Source organism: Ziziphus jujuba, chromosome 1 (assembly GCF_031755915.1).
Source record: "Ziziphus jujuba cultivar Dongzao chromosome 1, ASM3175591v1".
Lineage (NCBI taxonomy): Eukaryota > Viridiplantae > Streptophyta > Magnoliopsida > Rosales > Rhamnaceae > Ziziphus > Ziziphus jujuba.
The window spans coordinates 13848591-13867523 of NC_083379.1; the positions used below are offsets into that span (position 1 = coordinate 13848591).

The 18933-nt window shown below is 31.7% G+C and overlaps 3 protein-coding genes across 3 annotated transcripts; all 3 read right to left on the minus strand.

Annotated features, from left to right (window-relative positions):
* Positions 1 to 1516: 1516 nt before the first annotated feature.
* LOC107418601 (gamma-soluble NSF attachment protein) lies at positions 1517 to 7880 on the minus strand. Its single transcript, XM_016045198.4, has 9 exons — positions 7722 to 7880; positions 6996 to 7063; positions 6729 to 6813; positions 6472 to 6630; positions 5193 to 5330; positions 4673 to 4751; positions 4305 to 4384; positions 2690 to 2819; positions 1517 to 1840 (listed from the first exon to the last, which is right to left on the minus strand). The coding sequence occupies exons 1-9, from the start codon at positions 7766 to 7768 to the stop codon at positions 1736 to 1738; spliced, it is 891 nt and encodes a 296-aa protein (XP_015900684.2). The 5' UTR covers positions 7769 to 7880; the 3' UTR covers positions 1517 to 1735.
* Positions 7881 to 9881: 2001 nt separating this feature from the next.
* LOC107418498 (verprolin) lies at positions 9882 to 10301 on the minus strand. Its single transcript, XM_016027195.2, has one exon. It carries the CDS (start codon positions 10299 to 10301, stop codon positions 9882 to 9884), a length of 420 nt encoding a protein of 139 aa, XP_015882681.2.
* A 1193-nt stretch (positions 10302 to 11494) lies between these two features.
* On the minus strand, positions 11495 to 18386 carry LOC107418652 (vacuolar protein sorting-associated protein 2 homolog 2). The gene is made up of 11 exons (XM_016027355.4): positions 18209 to 18386; positions 17644 to 17688; positions 16867 to 16901; positions 16731 to 16781; positions 15281 to 15385; positions 15116 to 15187; positions 14735 to 14806; positions 14355 to 14435; positions 14236 to 14271; positions 14053 to 14135; positions 11495 to 11842 (listed from the first exon to the last, which is right to left on the minus strand). Exons 1-11 carry the CDS (start codon positions 18240 to 18242, stop codon positions 11782 to 11784), a joined length of 675 nt encoding a protein of 224 aa, XP_015882841.1. The 5' UTR covers positions 18243 to 18386; the 3' UTR covers positions 11495 to 11781.
* Between the last annotated feature and the right edge of the window lie 547 nt (positions 18387 to 18933).

Below are 18933 nucleotides of genomic sequence, written 5' to 3' on the forward strand. Positions count from 1 at the left end.
TATTCCATATATGTAAATATTTAACGCAAAAATTCTTTTATAATAGTCTCCATCCTAGATTTATCATGTATTTAGAATTTTTATTATCATCATTATCATTTCCATATCATTCATAAACCAAGTAGACTTCTTTTAATATCTAAAACGTAACCTTAATAACCCTAACAAATTTATCAAGTGAGTTTGATTTAATGTCTATCATACTTAAATATTTACAAGGTTCCATTATATCCACGTTCATGAGATTAAAAAGTATTTCATGTGTGAAAATATTTATCTTCTTACCTTTTAGCTAAGTAATTAAAAATTACCTTTGGAACTTCTATCTGAAGGAATTTTTTTTTTATAATAAAATATTTCTTATAAGTGTTTACTAAAAAAGAATTGAATACTATTGTTGTTTGCGGAATAAGAATTTGTTTAAATATGGTTAGTAAATTTTGAAAAAGATGAAAAAATGAATCATTTGTTATAATAATTATTCTTTTTTTTTTTTTTTGTTGGTATTTTGCAATAAAGATCTTTATCATTTTGCAAATAAAAAAATTTAGATGGTCACGACAATAAAATTTATATATTTTTGTTGATGGTCACTTAAACACTTAACATTCATAGTTAATGATAAAACCATTGAAAATACATTTTTAAATTTATTGAAAAAAATATGATTTTGATAGGGTATTAAAATGGTTTTTGGAATGGAATTGTTTTGTAATAGTGGTTTTGAAGGTTTTTAAATTTTCTAATTGGCTATTAAATTGAGTGTTACATATTTATTATTATATAAATTAATTTTGTAACAGCCAATTGAGTTTTGTAACTGTATGGGATTAACATCACGTTTTGTGAAGCCTGTGTATACCTCGCTCTTGTCAGATGGAAAACACAACACAGTAGCATCAGAGATTCATCTTGTCTTTCTTCCATTCTTTTTGAAAGGAAACAGATACTTCGGAAGCACTTACCCATGGCAGCAAATTTGTTCTAAAGAAACTGAGAACGCAAGCCTTGAATTAATTCATTCTACTACATACTATTCTTGTGACCTACAAGTTCATAATTTATGTAATTATTTTTATTTTATTATTATTATTTTTTTGGCTTTGTTTTATTATGTATAAAATATTATTTCTGTTTTATTTTCAATTTTATTTCATTATTTTCCTACAATCTTAAAACAGATTTGTTTAAAAACAAATTTTTGACCTTTTTTAAAAAAAAAAAAACTTTATATGTGTTATTTTTTTTTTTTCCAGATTTTACATATGCTTTCTGTTCTTTAATATATTCTTTGTTATTAGTTTTCTTCTCTGTTTATTCCATATTATTTTCGTTTTACATATATACGTTTATGTGCTATTATAATTTTAAATTATTTTGGTTTTCCTTCTCCTTTCTGCTCTTCTCGTGACCACTTCTTCGATGGCTTTTTCGTCTTCTTCCACCCCTGTCCCAAATGTGCACCTCCTCACAGATAGTCTACTGAAACAAAGTGAAAATTTGTAGGTGGTTGTGATTCACACCAAAACAAAGCTGAGCAAATGTTTTTATTATCATCTCCTTTACATCATTGATCACAATACAAACTATCATTGTTCACAAATACAAACTCATGTTCATTGAGTAATGTGCACAAAAATAGCACCCGGGGTTTTCAAGAAAAAATTTCACAAATATGGAATGAACATAGTAAAGTCAAAACTATTATAAATCAGGTTTTACCATCTTCCCGAGGCTAAGTAAGGTCATTTTCATCCAGTGGTTCTTCTTGATCCTTGGAATCATCGGTCTTCAGTCCACTCAAATCACCTGTAGGAAGTTTTCTGGCTAGCTTAATGATCTGCAGTCATCAATTTCGGTCATATATATGCAAAATGTGGTACAAAAGCATTACACAAAGAAATGGTAAAATAATAATAATAATAATACCACGGCAGAAACCCAAATAGGGTCGGAAACACTTTGTATGGTAAACAAACAACACTAAAGTGGAGCTCGAAAAGGAAAAAACAGATGGCATAACTCCCACTCTCTTTGAGAGTGAAAATCAACAGAGTAATCCATCAAAACTAGAATAACATCAGCTTATTACTGCCCTCAACTTCCAATGAAAAGCTAACATAATATGCAACATCAGCAGACAGATGGTTTTGTAACAAGGAAGCCTGCAGACAGTGATCATTCTATACCAATGAAATGTTAAAAGCAAGCTAGCAATGACGCTCTAACCTTTAAAACTTTTGTTGGACGAGCATGATGCCAGTAACTTGTAACAATTAGTAAGTCCCAAATACCTGTTAAGAGTTTTAAGTGTGATCTAGATTCTATAAAAGCTGGGCAACATGGAGCCAGGCCTACCATATTAATAGTTGAATGATGAAAAGTGAAAACTTATCATATAAATATTGAGATGTCAGCTGTATCAGTTATCGATTCAAACTTTGTCAAGTAGTGCAATAAATTAGACAACTTAAGCCAAATCCAAGTCTCTCCTCCATGCCATGTGACATAGCTAGATAATAATCAGTAATCACGGTAACTTACAAAACTAGATGGTCCTTGAGCAAATAATAATCCCTAGTCTTGGATAGTTAGACGTAACAGATTCAAATAAACCATCACATCTTTTACTTACAGAATTCATGCAAATTCCAACAAACATAAGCAAGCAAAGCAACAAAAATAGTACCGTGTGATCAAGATTTGAAATTGTGCTTGACTGAGCAAGGCGTTTGATTTCTTCAATGTCACCTTCCGTGTAAGCAGAAAGAAACTTGCTAGCACAACGAGATTGATCACTTCTCAAAAAGGCATCAATCCTGCAAAGAGCCACAAGCAGTAAGGCTAATGAATTCCATTCAAGTGGATGACCACAAAAAAAACGAGATTCAATTCTAGGAGATCGATGCAGGGAATTTTTCACAAATTATACAACAGAATTTCTTCCAAAAGAGGAGCAGCAAGTAACATTAACAATATGAACAAAACAAGACAACTGTTCACAAGCTTTACAGGGCACATACAAAACAATAATACACAGATTTTGCTCAAGAAACCATCAAGTTGTACTAGGTAAAGGTTTTAAAGGTATAGGAACCATGCTACCAATTGCATGCTTCCAGAAAAAACTACCAAATCCAAAATGCAACTAACACCCATTAATAAACATCACAATCCAAACAACATAACTTCACCTATACCTTATGACAGTATAGACTATCAAGTTATGTTGAGTGGAGATCCAATTTTTTCACCAACAAGAAGATAGAACAAAAATAGGCTTTCACTAAGTATTCAATTTCCAATGAGCAAATGTCAAAGCCAAAAGTTCAACTTTAGGGAACCACTTGATCACCAATGAACAATTTAGGCAAGAAAAAAGGGCACAAAAATTCAACAACCGATTTATCAATTATAAAAGTTTATTATGTTTTTGAAACAAACAACTGAATTAGCAACAGATCTTACCCATTTCCTGGTCAAGAAAACTTCAGTCCAGGAATTCAAGAGTAAAAACTTGACAAAGTTTGGATATATTTTGTTAGAAATCATTTATTGCACAAGGAAAAGAATGGTACTAACTAACCATTCGCATCTAAAACCACTTTAATGCCTTATTAACCACTTTTACTAGCCTTTCTCCTGTCCCATCTACTGGTCTTAAAGTTCTAGTCTTGTAAATATTTTACGATCTTTCAGATTCTCATAGGTAAAACCATATGCATATCCCAATTAATGAATGTTGTCCAATTTTTTGTTTGCTGGTCTTCATGGTTTTCAGTAAGCAGTTTGCCAAATCATTTCTATCAAGTCTTCGTAGACAATAATTGAATGGCAATCCATAAGTAAAAATTTGTATCAAGGATTATGAAAGAAATTCTTGCAATAAGGTGTTGAACTAATATCAAGGTGCCAACCAATTAAACCATAGAGTCTTCTCGTTTTTTTCCTGTATACCGTTTAGAAGTCCATGGCTAGTCGGACAAAGGACACCATAGATAAAAGATAAAATCACTCGACCAGATCAATGACACCATTTTACGTTATCCTATAGTTTGACTCGATCAATCAGTCACCCCCACCACTATCCCAGAATCCTGCAATCATTTTAGGATCTTTGTATTTTAAATGTCAATCAAAATGTTTCCCGTGCATAGAGAAATACTAAAGTTTGATTGTTCTCAGTAAACTTTCATAATTACATCTAACATTGCTACATGAAGTGCATTCCCAATTAAATACATATCAATATAAAAAAAACTTTGCCAAGGACAAAAGTAGCAGTGAAAAAACCTTGTACTTACTGAGAACAGTCATTGTAGCACTTCTCTGCTTGCTTGAAATCATGAGCGTAAAGGTAAACAATAATTGCACTAAGATATGCCTGGTTGGAGAAACGTTGTTAGGAACATTATCACATAAAACATTTTATAGAACAGAGCTAAATGAGCTAAAAAGAAAAACAAAAGATTTTCCTTTCTCTTCTTTTGGCAAGATAGATAGAGAACAGAAAAGTTCAATTTGACATACTTCCATGCTAACTTGTGTCATTGCACACAAACAGAAGCACATCTTAGGGCAATTACATGATGCAGTAGCATGGTTGGAGACGAAATATCAAACATATAAAACTGTACCCTAAATGGTAGTATAAAGACAGAACCATTCAAACCTTGCACTGGCTATTTGTAGCATTGCACTTATCAGCAGCCACGCCCAATCGTAACAGAAAAGCTGCAGCATCTGTATATCTGTACATTATGAAAGAGATATTTAGCAAATCTCAAGATGCTTATAATCAAACAGATATGCGAAAAGATTATTCTTAATTCACATTGATTTGTTGCAAAATAAAACCTCAATCAACTTTTAATTTTAAGTAATTATTCCAATAACTGCTACCAACCATGAAAAATATCAAAAATATCAAAACAAGAAAATATTATAAACAAAACATTGACAAGTGTGCCAATGGAAAATGGAATCATGTAGCATTTAATATTTTTGATTGATACAGTATAATGGTCAATATAATTTAAACCAACCAGCAAAGCATGTATTGAACTGTTCGTAAATGAAGTTTGTGTATATAAAACTTGTAATAATGGTAAATTACAGCGCCTTTACTTCATTCTCTCACCAACACACCTGGAAATAAGGACTTTGACATTGTATTCCATATAAAAACTTACTTTTCAAGTTTTACGTAAGCACTTGTGGCCGCACGATATAGATCAAATGCCATTTGCTCCCTTCCATCCTCTTCAAGAATAGCACAAGCATCAGTGTACAGCTGAATAGCTTCATCAGGTTTAGCATCTTCCAAAGCACTGTTACAAGAAAAGCCATTCCAATTGGTTTTCCAAATGATCATTTGAATGCTCAAGGTTGTAATCCCAGCAATATTTCATGAGACAGTATAAAGGTCTAAGCCTGTTTGTATAGGTTTGATATACATAGTTGAGCTAATCTTTATTGGTAAATGGGATGATGGTAGTAACATGCTACCCGAGCCTAATTGTTCTTGTTTTCAAATTCTGGCCATTCTAACTTCAATTCTGATTATTTTGTTTTGCTTGTATAAGTCCCTTATTTGGTTTTCTAACTATTGGTCAGGCCCACAAGTGTGAGAGGAGCATGTTAGCGTACTGTGTTGTTTGATATCACTGTTGAGCCAACATTCCAAAAGTTTTTAAGCTTTTGGAGAGTAATGGTAGCTTAGAAAAAGAATTTAGAAAAGATTACAAAAATAAAAGAAAAATATAAGAAAGCACCAAATTGCATTCTGCATGAGAATCTTGCAAGTAACTAAGCTCTTCTTTGCAAATTAAATTCCTTTTATTTCTTTCTTCTTTTACATAAGTGAAGAACCCAAAAAAAAAAAAAAAAATTACACCTAAATGAAATAAAAATATATTGCAGATTCTTTAGCAAGGAAGAGAAGGCCAGAAGGCCACAAATCCAACAAGAACACATGAGAACAAAGATTAACAGATGAGCATCCAGCTGAGGAGTTCAATTCCTAACAAACACCACATGGTTTTCCTTAGCATCAAAGGATCATCAGGTGGCTAAAAAGGGGAAAAATAAAGGACCTAAAATCCAATTGAGCATTGGAAGTCTTTTGGGATAGTAAAAATGAATAATTCAGTTTTCCTTTTATGAAACCACCATAGTCTTTATTGTTATTTACTTTCATATGCAAAGATATTGATTAATTTTAAGTTAAGATCCTATACAAAAGACATAAGTTCAAACAAATCCATTTTAAAAGGAGTGCTGAGGTATGGAAAGAATTAACATTGTGCAATTTGATGAGACGCTCAATCGTGTGTCACCAAATATTTTAAATTTTATGTGATAAAAAGAATTTATTTCTCTTTTGATAACATATAAGAAAGTAGTTCAAGCAAAAAAGAGAAAAAAAGAAAGTAGAATTCAAAGTTGCACCAAGGAAGAGCATGTCTTTACCGGGCCCCTCTTGCAAGAGCATCTGATGCAGGCTGTGATCTCCCACAAACAATATATAACTCAGATGCCCTTCTATAAAAATCAGCAACTTCATTCCACTTGCCTAGGTCCTTTGCTAGAGCACCAGCAGACTCCATATGCTTAGCAGCATCCCAGGGTCTGATTTGGTTGTTAAGGATACAGTGACAGAAGCTACGTAGGCATCAGAAAACAATATGGAAAAGATAGGCAATTTTAATCAATTGAAATGAGGATACGAAGAGATCATCTCTTGTCCTTTTGAAGCTTTTTCAAACGCTTCTTTAGCTTTCTCATAATCCTTGGCAACCCTATATGCATTAGCTAGAAGCAGCAAGAACTTTTCAGGGGGGAAAAAAAAAAATGCCCAAACACAAAGTTTAATGCAAGTCCCTATTTTCTTTTTTCTTTTTTCTATCTGAGGGACCAAGTGAATGTCTGATTGACAGTTACAGCATTAATAGTAAAATATCAACAAAGTTCTAAATTGCATAAAACTTGCATACCAGCCTGTTCATATAGGACAGTAGCACTTTTCCAATCAGCACTCCATCTTGTGAGACTGAGTTTTGTTCTGAGAAATTGGACAGAAAAAGTCCACAATTCTATAAATAACTCGAAGTACAAGGGGAAGAAAAAACACAGAAAAAAGAAAAAGAAAAAAGGAAGAATGCCAAAACAATAGAAACCATTTCAAAATTAAAATATAAAAATAAAAATGCCTATGTGTTTCTGAAAATGAAATGAAGTTTAAATTATCAAACTAGTTTATCACACTCTATTTACAAATCAAATATCGGTTTCCAGCATCATGATTCATCATGTAGCATTTTTCACTTAGTCTTTGCACCATGTAGTAGCCTCTATCAACAAGAGCAGCTAAGAAGTAAAAATAAAAATTAAAAATAAAACTAAAAAAAAATCAAGTGGAAGCAATTTCCAGAATTTCATATTCCACACAATTGAAAAAAAATTATTGTTTCCCTAAATTTAAGTGATAAATTATAACAAAATTAAATTGAAACATTGACACTGGTCTTAGACGCATTTCGATCTTTCAAATTGCAAGAAATGCATAGTCCCAAAAAAAAAAAGAAAAAAAAAAGGAACAAATAGAAGCAATCATCAAGAAAAAACAAGCTAAAAATCAGCCAACAAATTTCTCAAGTAATATATATAAAAATATGAACAAGTAAAAACTGGATTTTAGAGCGAGAGAGAGAGAGACTGACAGTTTATCGGCTTTGGCCATCAACTTGTTAGGATCGGAAGCTGCCATGGCCGAGCTCCCAATCCGTAGTGAATGATGATCTTTCTTTTTGATCGGTTTGGTTTTGGTTTTCGAGTTTTCTTCCCTGAGTTGTTTCGTTTGTGAGTTTATCAAATCCCCGTTCTTTTTACCTTTCTATCTTTTTACCATTTTACCCCTATCAACACGGTAAAAGCAAATTTTTTTTTTTTTTTTTTTTTCAATGAGCAAGAAGTATTCTCAGCAGTAATATATGACAAATTAACAAATAAATGTCACGATTTATATCCTTATATTTATTTATTTTTTTATAATTTTTCTTTTCTTAAATTACCATTTATCCTTCTATTTATTCTTCTGTCTTATCTTAGGAAGCATGAAAAAGAACTGAAAAATTTAAAATGTATATAAGGAATAAAAAAAAGGGAAAATTAAAATAAATGATTTTTTTAAATAAAAACTTACCTAAAAATTCAGTGCAAGCAAGTGCTAAAAAAATATTTAATGAATAGAAATATTTATGAAAATCTATCTAATACTTAAAAAATCTGAAAATATATTTAATTTATTTATTTATTTATTTTGTTTGTTAAAAAAGTCCGCTTTCAATGGGACCAATGTTTATCACCGGCTGTTAACGTCATCCATAGAAACTCTTATAAATTACAACACATATTTTTTTCTTTCTATTTTCTCTTGCTGATTCTCTCTCTCTCTCTCTCTCTCTCTCTCTCTCTCTCTCTCTCTCTCTCTCTCTCTCTCTCTCTCTCTCTCTCTCTCTCGCGCGCGAGTTTTTTACTCTTACTTTAAAATTTTTCTACAAATTATACCTATCTAATTTCTCTAGCTTTTTTTTTTTACATTAATTTTCTCACTAATTTTTTCCTCTCCACTTATCTTTTTCAAACAACTTTCTTTTCTTATCTTTTTCAAACAACTTTTTTTTTTTCTTTATAAAATGTTTGGGTAATGGTAAAGTTAGTAGAAATTTAAATTTTCTAAAAAAATAAATTTTTTTTTTATTTGGAAAATTTTTGAAAGGAGGAATTTATGAATCTCAGAAAATAAATTTCAGAAAAACTGAAATGGAAAGTGAATCTCTTTAAAGAGTTATCATTTTAAAATTCTCTAAAAAATCAGTTTTATATATTTTTTTAAATACAATTTTATTTTTTAGTTTTAATGCATAAATTTATTTAATTACTTATAAATTCTAATTTCTTTTATAATCAACCAAACACTATAAAAAGAATCTAAAAAAAATTCATCTCGAAAAACTAAATCCCAAAAAATTAGTTTTTGGAAATCAGTTTCCTTCAATATTTTCCTTTTTAACAAACAGACCATTATTCTTTCCTCTCTTATGTTTCATGTTGTTTAGAACTTCTATAAAAATAGATTCAATTGCTTAATATCAAGTGCTTAATATATATATATATATATATATATATGGACTCGTTTTCTGATGCATGTTATTCTCAACAAAACAACATAATGAATAATTCATTAAATTATTTCATAATAATTGATTCATATTACATAATATTTGATTCACATTACATCTTGACATCATTAATATATTTATTCCTAATTCAATTTCATGAACAAAGTCATACATATGGTTTCCATAAACATATCTTTCAAATCCTTGGAGAGGAATTAAACCCCACACACACATGCAAACTAGAAAATCTATAAAACTTTTTGTAATTACATAAGGGAAACATTATTTGAAATTTTTTGAAGCTCAACTTTATTTGAAATTAAAACACCGTACAAACTAAAAACCAGCTGACCCTACTGCGTCCCATTACATCTTCATATATACCAATATACATATATACATAACGTGTTTATTATAAAAAAACATAAATTTATGAGCATCTAAAACATTTATATATATATATATATATATCCTTTAAAGGATATACATGTAAATGATTAAGCATACTCATTCTCGTTATAAAGTTCGACGAATACTTAACGTAATATTATTGTATAAACTAAAACTATCTACTTTGCTCCATCAAGTAATCTATATTAAATGCCATTTTAAGTTGCCTGATGGAGTACAGTAGATGATTATTGATACATATAATACTATCAAATAAACATAAATACGTAGATATATAATAAACATTAATTAAGCAGGAGGAGGAGTGAGAAAGGGGATGGTAGGGATAGGAGGAAGAGGTGGTAGTGGAAAAGTAGGAATGGTAGGGATAGGAGGAAGAGGTGTTATTCCTGGAAATGGTGGGATTGGGAACTGAGGAACAGGAAAAGGAAAAGGAAAAGGAAAAGGTGGAGCTGATGGAGTTGTTCCAGTTCCTGGAATAGGAGGTAGTAGGGGAATATTTGGAAGAGGTGGTGAATCTTTCATGTCACCCAAGTTCTCCACCATCTTGTTATTATTAGCTTTACTGTCGGAATCATTATTTGCCACCAACTTTCCTCCATTTCTTTGCTCGTTTTCGTTCGATAATTTCTCTAGTAGTATGCGAGAATCTACAAGATTGCCAGCAGCCATTATCAGGCTTAGCATGAAGATGAGATTCAAGGCCATTTTCACAGACTTTGGAGAAGAGAACATGAGATCATGCATGCAAAGTGTATATGTGGTAGACTTAAAACAAAGAAATCTACGTGGTGTGATAGATAGAGAGCCCAAGTCCAAAACTTTAGTACTCTCTCTTTCTCTGTATATATGAACAAATAATTTGTTTTTCTTTTCTTTGTAAATAAACTAGAAAGATCGATGCTTAAGTGGGGAAGTTGATGGTTTTGCCGACTTCCAGCATTAGAAGTATATATAATGAAGCAGACCAAAGTGGGGGGGTTTCTGTGCTTTTAAATGTGTGGCAGATGTGAGTTGAAACGAGTGCCATCAGGCATGGTTAATCTCTTTTAATAAATGAAACCGACTTTACACTGTAGGAATTAATACTTATCTCCGACGAACATACATATATATTCATTACTTAAAAAATAAAATAAATAAATAAATAAAAAAGGAGATAAACAAATGCTAGCTTGCATGCAAAAATGCACGTGTCTGGCTAGCATGCATGCTTGGCGCAAATATATCTGAAATATTGGAGCTTATCAAATGGGTCATGCTGCAGATGTATAAATTAAAGATGTATAAATAGACACGGTGATATGGTTTAAGCATCGAAATAGGTGCTTCGATCGGTTCTTGGGACCAAGGTTTTTTAATGGCGTAGGCAGACATTCAATTCGACATTGCACAGTTTTGAATGCTTTGTTCCCGTAGAACTCCCAAATGAACATATGATTATTAATATATAAATATATATTAAAAAAATAAAAAAGAAGAAAAAGAAGAAGATAAAGAAGTATAAGGTGTACGATGTTCATATAAATCAAAACTTAAAAGCCTCATTCATATTCTTTCGGTCTAAGGTTTTGTGTCGGATCAACTTAACTAAGCTTCAATTACCAAAATAATAAAAACTTAGCTTTTGGAATACATGATAACTTAGCACTTAAAAAGGCTGTTGACATGATAATGGTGAATTAACAGCATTAAACATATAATATTTTTAACCTTTTAAACCTCAAAAACCTAATATGCGAAAATGAATCTATAGAGCTGACCAATTAAATGGTCATGTTTGCATGTGGATCCCAATAATGATGATCATTATGGGACAAATATCATGTTTCTTTTGGAATATATGAGAACATAACAAAAGAGGCCAACGTGAAGAAAATATACAAGAAACAACCAAGGAATATGAAACGAACCGTCTAATTGTGCCAGCTACATATTCATGTTACTCCTGGCTAAACAAGAAAATACAAGGATTTCTGTTACTATTCGGATGGGAACTACTTTTTTCTGTAAAACATTGGTCACACTAGAATTTGACAAACAGAAAAACACAACATAGCATATTATCAATCCACCACAACTAGTGCCATACTTCTATATGTTTGTTTTTGTTATTTAACTAAATTTACATTTAAAAGAAAAAACTGTACTTCAATAGCGTGAGGCTCACGGTGTCATGCTTCGCCGATCATATGCGTCGTAGAGAGGCTAACCTTTTTTCAAGATCCTCTACACCAGGAGTATCAGAACTGCATATAAATGGCAAGATTGTTAGAACATAAAGCACTAGCACTGGTTGAGATTTATATTAGACCTGGCAATTTGGATCATGACACGGCGACACGACTCGAAAACGACACGGAATAAATGGGTTTGAGTTTATTATAAATGGGTTCGGGTCATAATCGGGTCAATCCGTTTAACACGATTATTAATCGTGTCATTTTCGGGTTGATCTGTTTAACTCAAAATTGACCCGTTATGACCCATTTATTAAACGTGTCAGTTTCAACCCGACACGATTATATACCTATTACAACCCTTTTAAATTAATATTTTATCACTAATATAATATTTAATAACTAAAAAATATTATAAATTAAAAATTTTATAAAAATAATTTTCTATTACTAATTTTTTAAAAACAAAAAATACATCTTTAATAAAATAAAAACATAAAAATAAAAATAAAATAAAATAAATTTTCGGGTTAATAGGTTAATTTTCGGGTTAACGGGTTAATATGTTAGTTTTCGGGTTAATAGGTCAATTTCAGGTTAACGGGTTAATAGGTCAACACGACCCGTTAAAATAATCGTGTTAAACGGGTCGTGTCGTGTTGACCTGTTTATAAACAGGTCGGGTTAGTGTTTTAGGTATCTGACACGATTAATAAATGGGTCGTGTTCGGGTTAGGCATTTTTAATACGATTATTAAACGGGTTGACACGAACACGACCCACCAACCCGAATTGCCAAGTATAATTTATATTATATGTGTGACTCAATTTTAATGGACAACTTGACTATAATCCTTATTTTTTAAACATGAATTTGTTCAATTGAAAATTACAAGATATCACAAATAATGCAGCACTCATAATTTCATAAACAGTCATTAACTACTTTGATCAATGACATTAATTTCAAACCCCTAAAAGAACAACTGCATTTCATTGACTACTTTGATTAATGTAGTCAATGCCATTTCATAAACAGTCATCAACTACTTTGATCAATGACATATTAATTTCAAACCCCTAAAAGAAACACTCCATTTCATTGACTACTTTGATTAATGTAGTCAATGCCATTTCATTGGACATGCTTCTGTGAAAAAAAAAAAAAAAACCATTGTCTCAAATAACCCAGTATTGCTCCTGCACCATAGTCTCAAATAAACAACACTACTAACAGTCCACCACCAACGTCATCAATGCCTCTCTTTTTTCAACCACTGTCCCATTGGGCATGCTTCTTTAACATAAGCAGTACCATTAAATCAAGTATCACTCCTGTGCCATCACCATCTTAACTAAACCAAACCAAAACCACCATCCCATTCTGTCAATTAAACCATTAAACCCAGTCTTGCTCCTCCTGCACCATTGTCCCAGATAAAATACACCACAAACAGTCCACCACCAATGTTATCAATGCCTCTCTATTTTCGGTCTTCCTCATCAATGTCATTTCATTAGTCATGCCTCTTTAACATAAAGCAGTACCATTAAAATCACTCCTGTGCCACCATCTTAAATAAACCAACCAAAACCACCATCCATGTTACATGCTGTCAATGCCATGTCACATCTTTTATCAACATTACACTACATACACTTCTAAGTAACATAAGCTATTTCTAGTTTATAGCATCACTTATATGAGAACATATTTCCTTTCCAGTGAACTAATAGCAATCTTTTCAAATATTAGAAACTTGAGGCCAGAGATAAAGGTAAAAAGAATAAGAAAATACTTTAGGGGCGGCAATTCGCGTTGAGGGGTTGTACCTGTTTAACATTTGTGTTAAACGGGTTGACCTGTCTAACCCCCAGTTAAATAAAATATTAATATTATTTATTTTGTTTAATTATTTTTTACATTATAATATATTAAAATATAGATTTATATATCATTATTTATAAATTTTATGCATTAATTTAACTTATTCATGTCAAGTTGTGTCAATTCTGAGTAAACTAAACATGTCGTTTTCGAGTCATGACCCAAATTGCCACCCCTAATTGAGACCCATAAACAACTAAGATATTCAATATTACACTGCACATTTCAGATATTCCATATTCTTTTTAAACACTTCAAAGATGGAAAATAACAGGCAATTTTACCATAGACAGAAGGAAAAGAAAAATTGAAAACACAGAGGCAGAAGCTTGCACAGCATAAAATCTTCTGGCATTCTAACATGGAAAAAGGTTAGGTCTAGTGCACATACCTAGTAACAACATTTGCAGTATTTCTTGATGGACCATTTTCAGCATTCCTAGATGCAATCCTGCCTTTTGGAGCTGAAGATAACTGAAAAGAACAAGAACAAGAAACACAGAGTTAATAATGAATAAAACATGAAGTGGAAGAAACTTTCACATGAAATGATCAATCTCAGAATGAAACAAACCTGAGATGCAATGTCCACCCCAATCTCATCTAGCACCTGAGAAATGGAAAATGTTAATTAGAGAAACTAATAGGAACAGACCAGTAAAAGGAAAAAGAACCAGTATATCAGAACTTTACCTGATTAGTGAGCTCCTCCGTTTCTTCTTCAGCCTCATCTTTGTCCAAGGTTTCGTCAATAGCCTCTGACATCATTTCAATCTGCATAGAGAATAGTGAGACATTAATTATAACATGAATGCACTCTATATAGACAGCAAACTGGGAATGTATGATTCAGTAGCATTTATGACACTCGAGTGATATTTTGATGTAAAACTTTTCTTCACGTGAAAGTGAAAATCCAATTCATGAAGTGAGTAACTTAGACTGCACTATTTGGAGCCAAAAAGCATAACTTCATCTGAGGTAAATATAGTTGATTTCTAGACGCATAAAAGTTTAAACTAAAAAGTATTTAGTGAAATTAGAGACTATTCTTGAAATACTATAAGTATTACCGTCATGTCCATTTGAGCTGACTGCTTCTGGAATTCCCTGATCACTTTAGCTTGTTTTGCAGGTTCCATTTGCTGTAATAGAAAGCACATAACAATTGTATTAATTACATAATCAAACCATAAAGATGGCCAAAAACACTCTAGCTAAATGCCAAACTCAGTAACTGCAAGGTACAGTCAGATATACTGAAGGAGAGAGAGATATAATTTGAATCATCTAGCAACTTAGTTAATGTGGACACTTATTTGTTAGTCTCTAAATCCATGCTTAAACCTAAATGATAGGTGACTCATGCAAAAACCAATGCCCAAGGAGTGTATTTATGCAAGGACTGATGATATCAGTTCCTATTTTCTAGTAGGAACCTTTGACAAGCATACCTTGTTCATGGCGACCATTGCTTTTGTTGCACCTTTCATTCCTGTAGAAATTGATGTGCTGGCATACAATGCCTGCCAATATTGACAATAAAAGAACAATAGCTAGGAAGTGAGAGTTGAACTAAATTTCACAAGACTTAAAGAAGATGAAGAAAAATAACTGACCTGCGTATGAGTTGTTACACCCCTTATCTGAGCACGACTTCCTTGCAAGTTAGTTATTTGTTGACGTAGCCGAACAAGTTGACGAGCTAAGATTTTAGTGGCAGCCTGTAAAAATATTCAGATAAATACAAAAAAATTTGAATGATGAGACATACAACCCATTGGATTCCAATTAAAAAGAGTTTCATTAATGCCAGCTGAATTGCTGATTGTTTTTACTGAGAGCTATAAGCTTCTTAACCGCACAGAGTTTAGGCATTAATAATTACACAACTTCCAACAGACATGTGAGAGATTACCATCTTGGGTTCATATCATTATGTAAGGCTTGTATTTGATTAGCAGTAAGAGAAATGGTTACCTTTAGTGGTTCCTTTCTCTCTAATACACATTTTTGTGTTACTTTAATTTTAGGTAATTTCCATATTAATAACATTTTCTTATTTGTAAAGTTATTATAGAAGGAAAATATATTATAGGTAACACACTAAAATTGGAGAATACACAAGCTTGAATTCAAGTAAAGGAGATCATATTTAAGGGAACAAGAAAAGAGTCATATAAGGATTTAGACAAAGAGGAATCTTGAAAGACAGATAGAGATAGTTCCTAAATCATAAAAAATCCTTTAGCAAGAAGAATTCAGCAATGAGAAATCCTACACCAAGGATGAAACTGAAAGTAATCCTAAAGCAAGGACGAAACCAGAACCAAGAAGGAAATTTACTAGGGTGCTTTTCTAACATGATAATATTAAAAAGAAAGGTTGTGGCATGCATACCCTATACATGCCCCAGTTCCTTTCTCGTCCTACTCTCTTCTTGTGTTTTATCTACTCCCTTTTTCAGAAAACATTTAAAATTCTGCTTCCAAGTTCCTAATAATTACTTTCTTCCATTTTCCAAAATATCCAGTCAGCATAATTAGTTTCTTAAGGAATTACACATCCAAATGCTAATAGAATACAAACAACTTTTAGATGTCCTCCAGGACAATATCCTAATTTTTATTCTGAAGCAGCAAAATCAACTTTTAATGCATAAGCAAATCATTCCACTGAAAATGGACATCTTGAAACTAAAATTAAATTGGCCTCATAAGCAATGGTTAATTCAATTATATAAACAAGGCAACTTAATGAAAATCCACATTTTCTGAGGCTTATCCGAAAGCAGAAATTAGAAGTAGCTATATGATATACCAATTTGGAATATTTGATTGAGCCAGCAACATTGCAATGGTGCCTGTTTGTTATGACTTCACTTGGAAATGATCTTAAAGGTCCATAGCTAAGCCAAAATATATTATTAAACACTAGTTCTTATTTCCACACTCAGTCCAAAATGAACATTAAGATTTATTAACTGAGAAACGCTAAGTTGGTCCTTTATTACATTTTACCCCCAGGATACAGGTGAGAAGTCAAAGCTATTTATATACAAAAACTTACCTCATTTCCAGTTTTTGCAGTTTTCTTGATCTCGGCAACCAATTTCTTCTCCTAAAATAGCAAAGAAAAGGATAAAGACTGAGAACAGTTATTTCAAAAAAAAAAAAAAAAAATGCTTGACAGCAATAACACATACCTCCAACTGAAGAGATCCAATCTCACGTTCAATACCTGCAAAATAAAGGTAAAATAATGAGTACAGATACATTACTAAGGTAGCAGTTTGATAGCTCAGACTGATAGTTCAAAGATAATAGTTTTGTTTAGTCGCAAATCTAAGAGGTACTTCTTTATTATTATATAAAGAAGTTTATTCACTAATGAATACCTCCAAGCCCTTACACCATTTTAAATGAGTTTTTAGCTACTTTGAAAATTTGAAAATAGGGGAAAATAAAAATTTAAACATTAAGAAGCAAGCATTGGAAAAAGGTAATAAAATTAAAAAAAAAAAGAAAAGAAAAGGAGATACTAAGATCGAATAGATTTGGCAAGTAAATAAATAAAGAAGAAGATTAAAATCTTCTCAAATGGCTTCGCAGCATGATATTGTTGCTGAGTTCTAAATGTTATAAAATGTACAAAATACAGCCCCAACAAAGTGTAGGATTTCAACTTAATTATATAAAATAAATTGAGTTGGTCTTTCTCAAAATATCTAACAAGAACAGCATACATTACTCAAGCATGGAAGTGATTCTCAAGGAAATGGTAAAAAGTAATAAAGTGAAGGCATAGATACTTACAGTTTAACAGCCAGATAGGGATGGTAACAAAAATAATCCTACTTAACGGGATGATTGAACAAGATAAGATTCACCAGAAAAAATAAAATGTCCAATTTTGTTCAGATCACAGAAAAATGAATGTAGCAAAACTATAAAAACAAAATAATCCAGAGATCTAAAAATACCTCTAGTGGCTACAGCCATTTCTCTTTTGCTTGTCCGGAGAGCCTCTGTTCAGTTCAAAATATAAAACAGATCACACTGCTAATTCACATCATAGAATCCAAATCGCGTAAAGATTTTTTTTTTTTTTCAGCATAAAAGTAGAAATCGGGAAAAAAAGAAAAAAGCAAAAAGGGAAAAAAGAAAAACGCTACCAGTGTTTGGGTGTCAAGAAAATTAATGAGAAAAACAACGAAATGATTAAATGAGGAAGGAAATTCAGAACACTTGTAACAAAGTGTACAATGCAGGTCCGAGATTCAAAAAATAATAACAATAGCCCCAAAAAAAAAAAAAAAAAAAAAAAGGGGACGAATAGCTTCCTACTTCAAAAACCCATTGGAAAAGCCACAGCATTTCTAAATTAAAACCAGGAAAGCAATACTCAATCTAAAAAAGCGAAAAAAAAAATTGAACTTTCAGGAAAAATGCGTGATATTGATTGAGTAAATAAATAAAAAATAAATAAATAAATAAAACCCTAGGAGTAGAAGTAGGAGGAAGCTATAAAGAGAAAGATGAGACCACCTTTGGGGGAAGTTTTCTTTTTGAAGATGTTCATGGTGTAGTCTGAGAATCTGCGAATGGGGATTCGGAGAAGCGTCACAGAGCTTGGAAATGGTGTGTGGAGGCGGCACTACACCAAAACCCAACAAAAAAACAAAACCTCCACTTTTTAGTTCTGAATATGAAGAAGGAGGAGGGACAGAGAGAGTGAGAGAGAGAGAGAGAGAGAGAAAGAGACACTTTTTTGGGGGAGCGTGTTATTTTTCTACGCAGTACCAACGGCAATCTTCCAACTAGCCGTTATGATGTCTCTTTGACCATATTACCCCTCTTGTTTTCTCTTTTTATTTTTTTTATTTTTAAGATCTCATATCAGCCAAATAATTTAAATGAAATTGATAAGTAATCGTCTCTAAAAGCATTTTTCAAAAACACAAAAATATAAATAACTACTAGTTTATCCAATCATGTTCAGAAAAGCTATTATGAAATAAAATAATTAATATAAATTAATTAACAAAATCAAAAGTAGTTTTTTTTTATTGTTTTCTATCACCTTTTAACCTTTTCTTAAGGAAACAATGCTAGCAAATGATTTAAGACTTGCTTTTAACTGCATTTGGTTATCTTATTAATAACATTCACAAAAAAGAAAAAGGCTAATATGGTTATTTTATAATTTGTTAATCAAAATTTAATATTTTATCTTTTTTATATATTTTACACAGTTTAGGAGATTTTTTTTT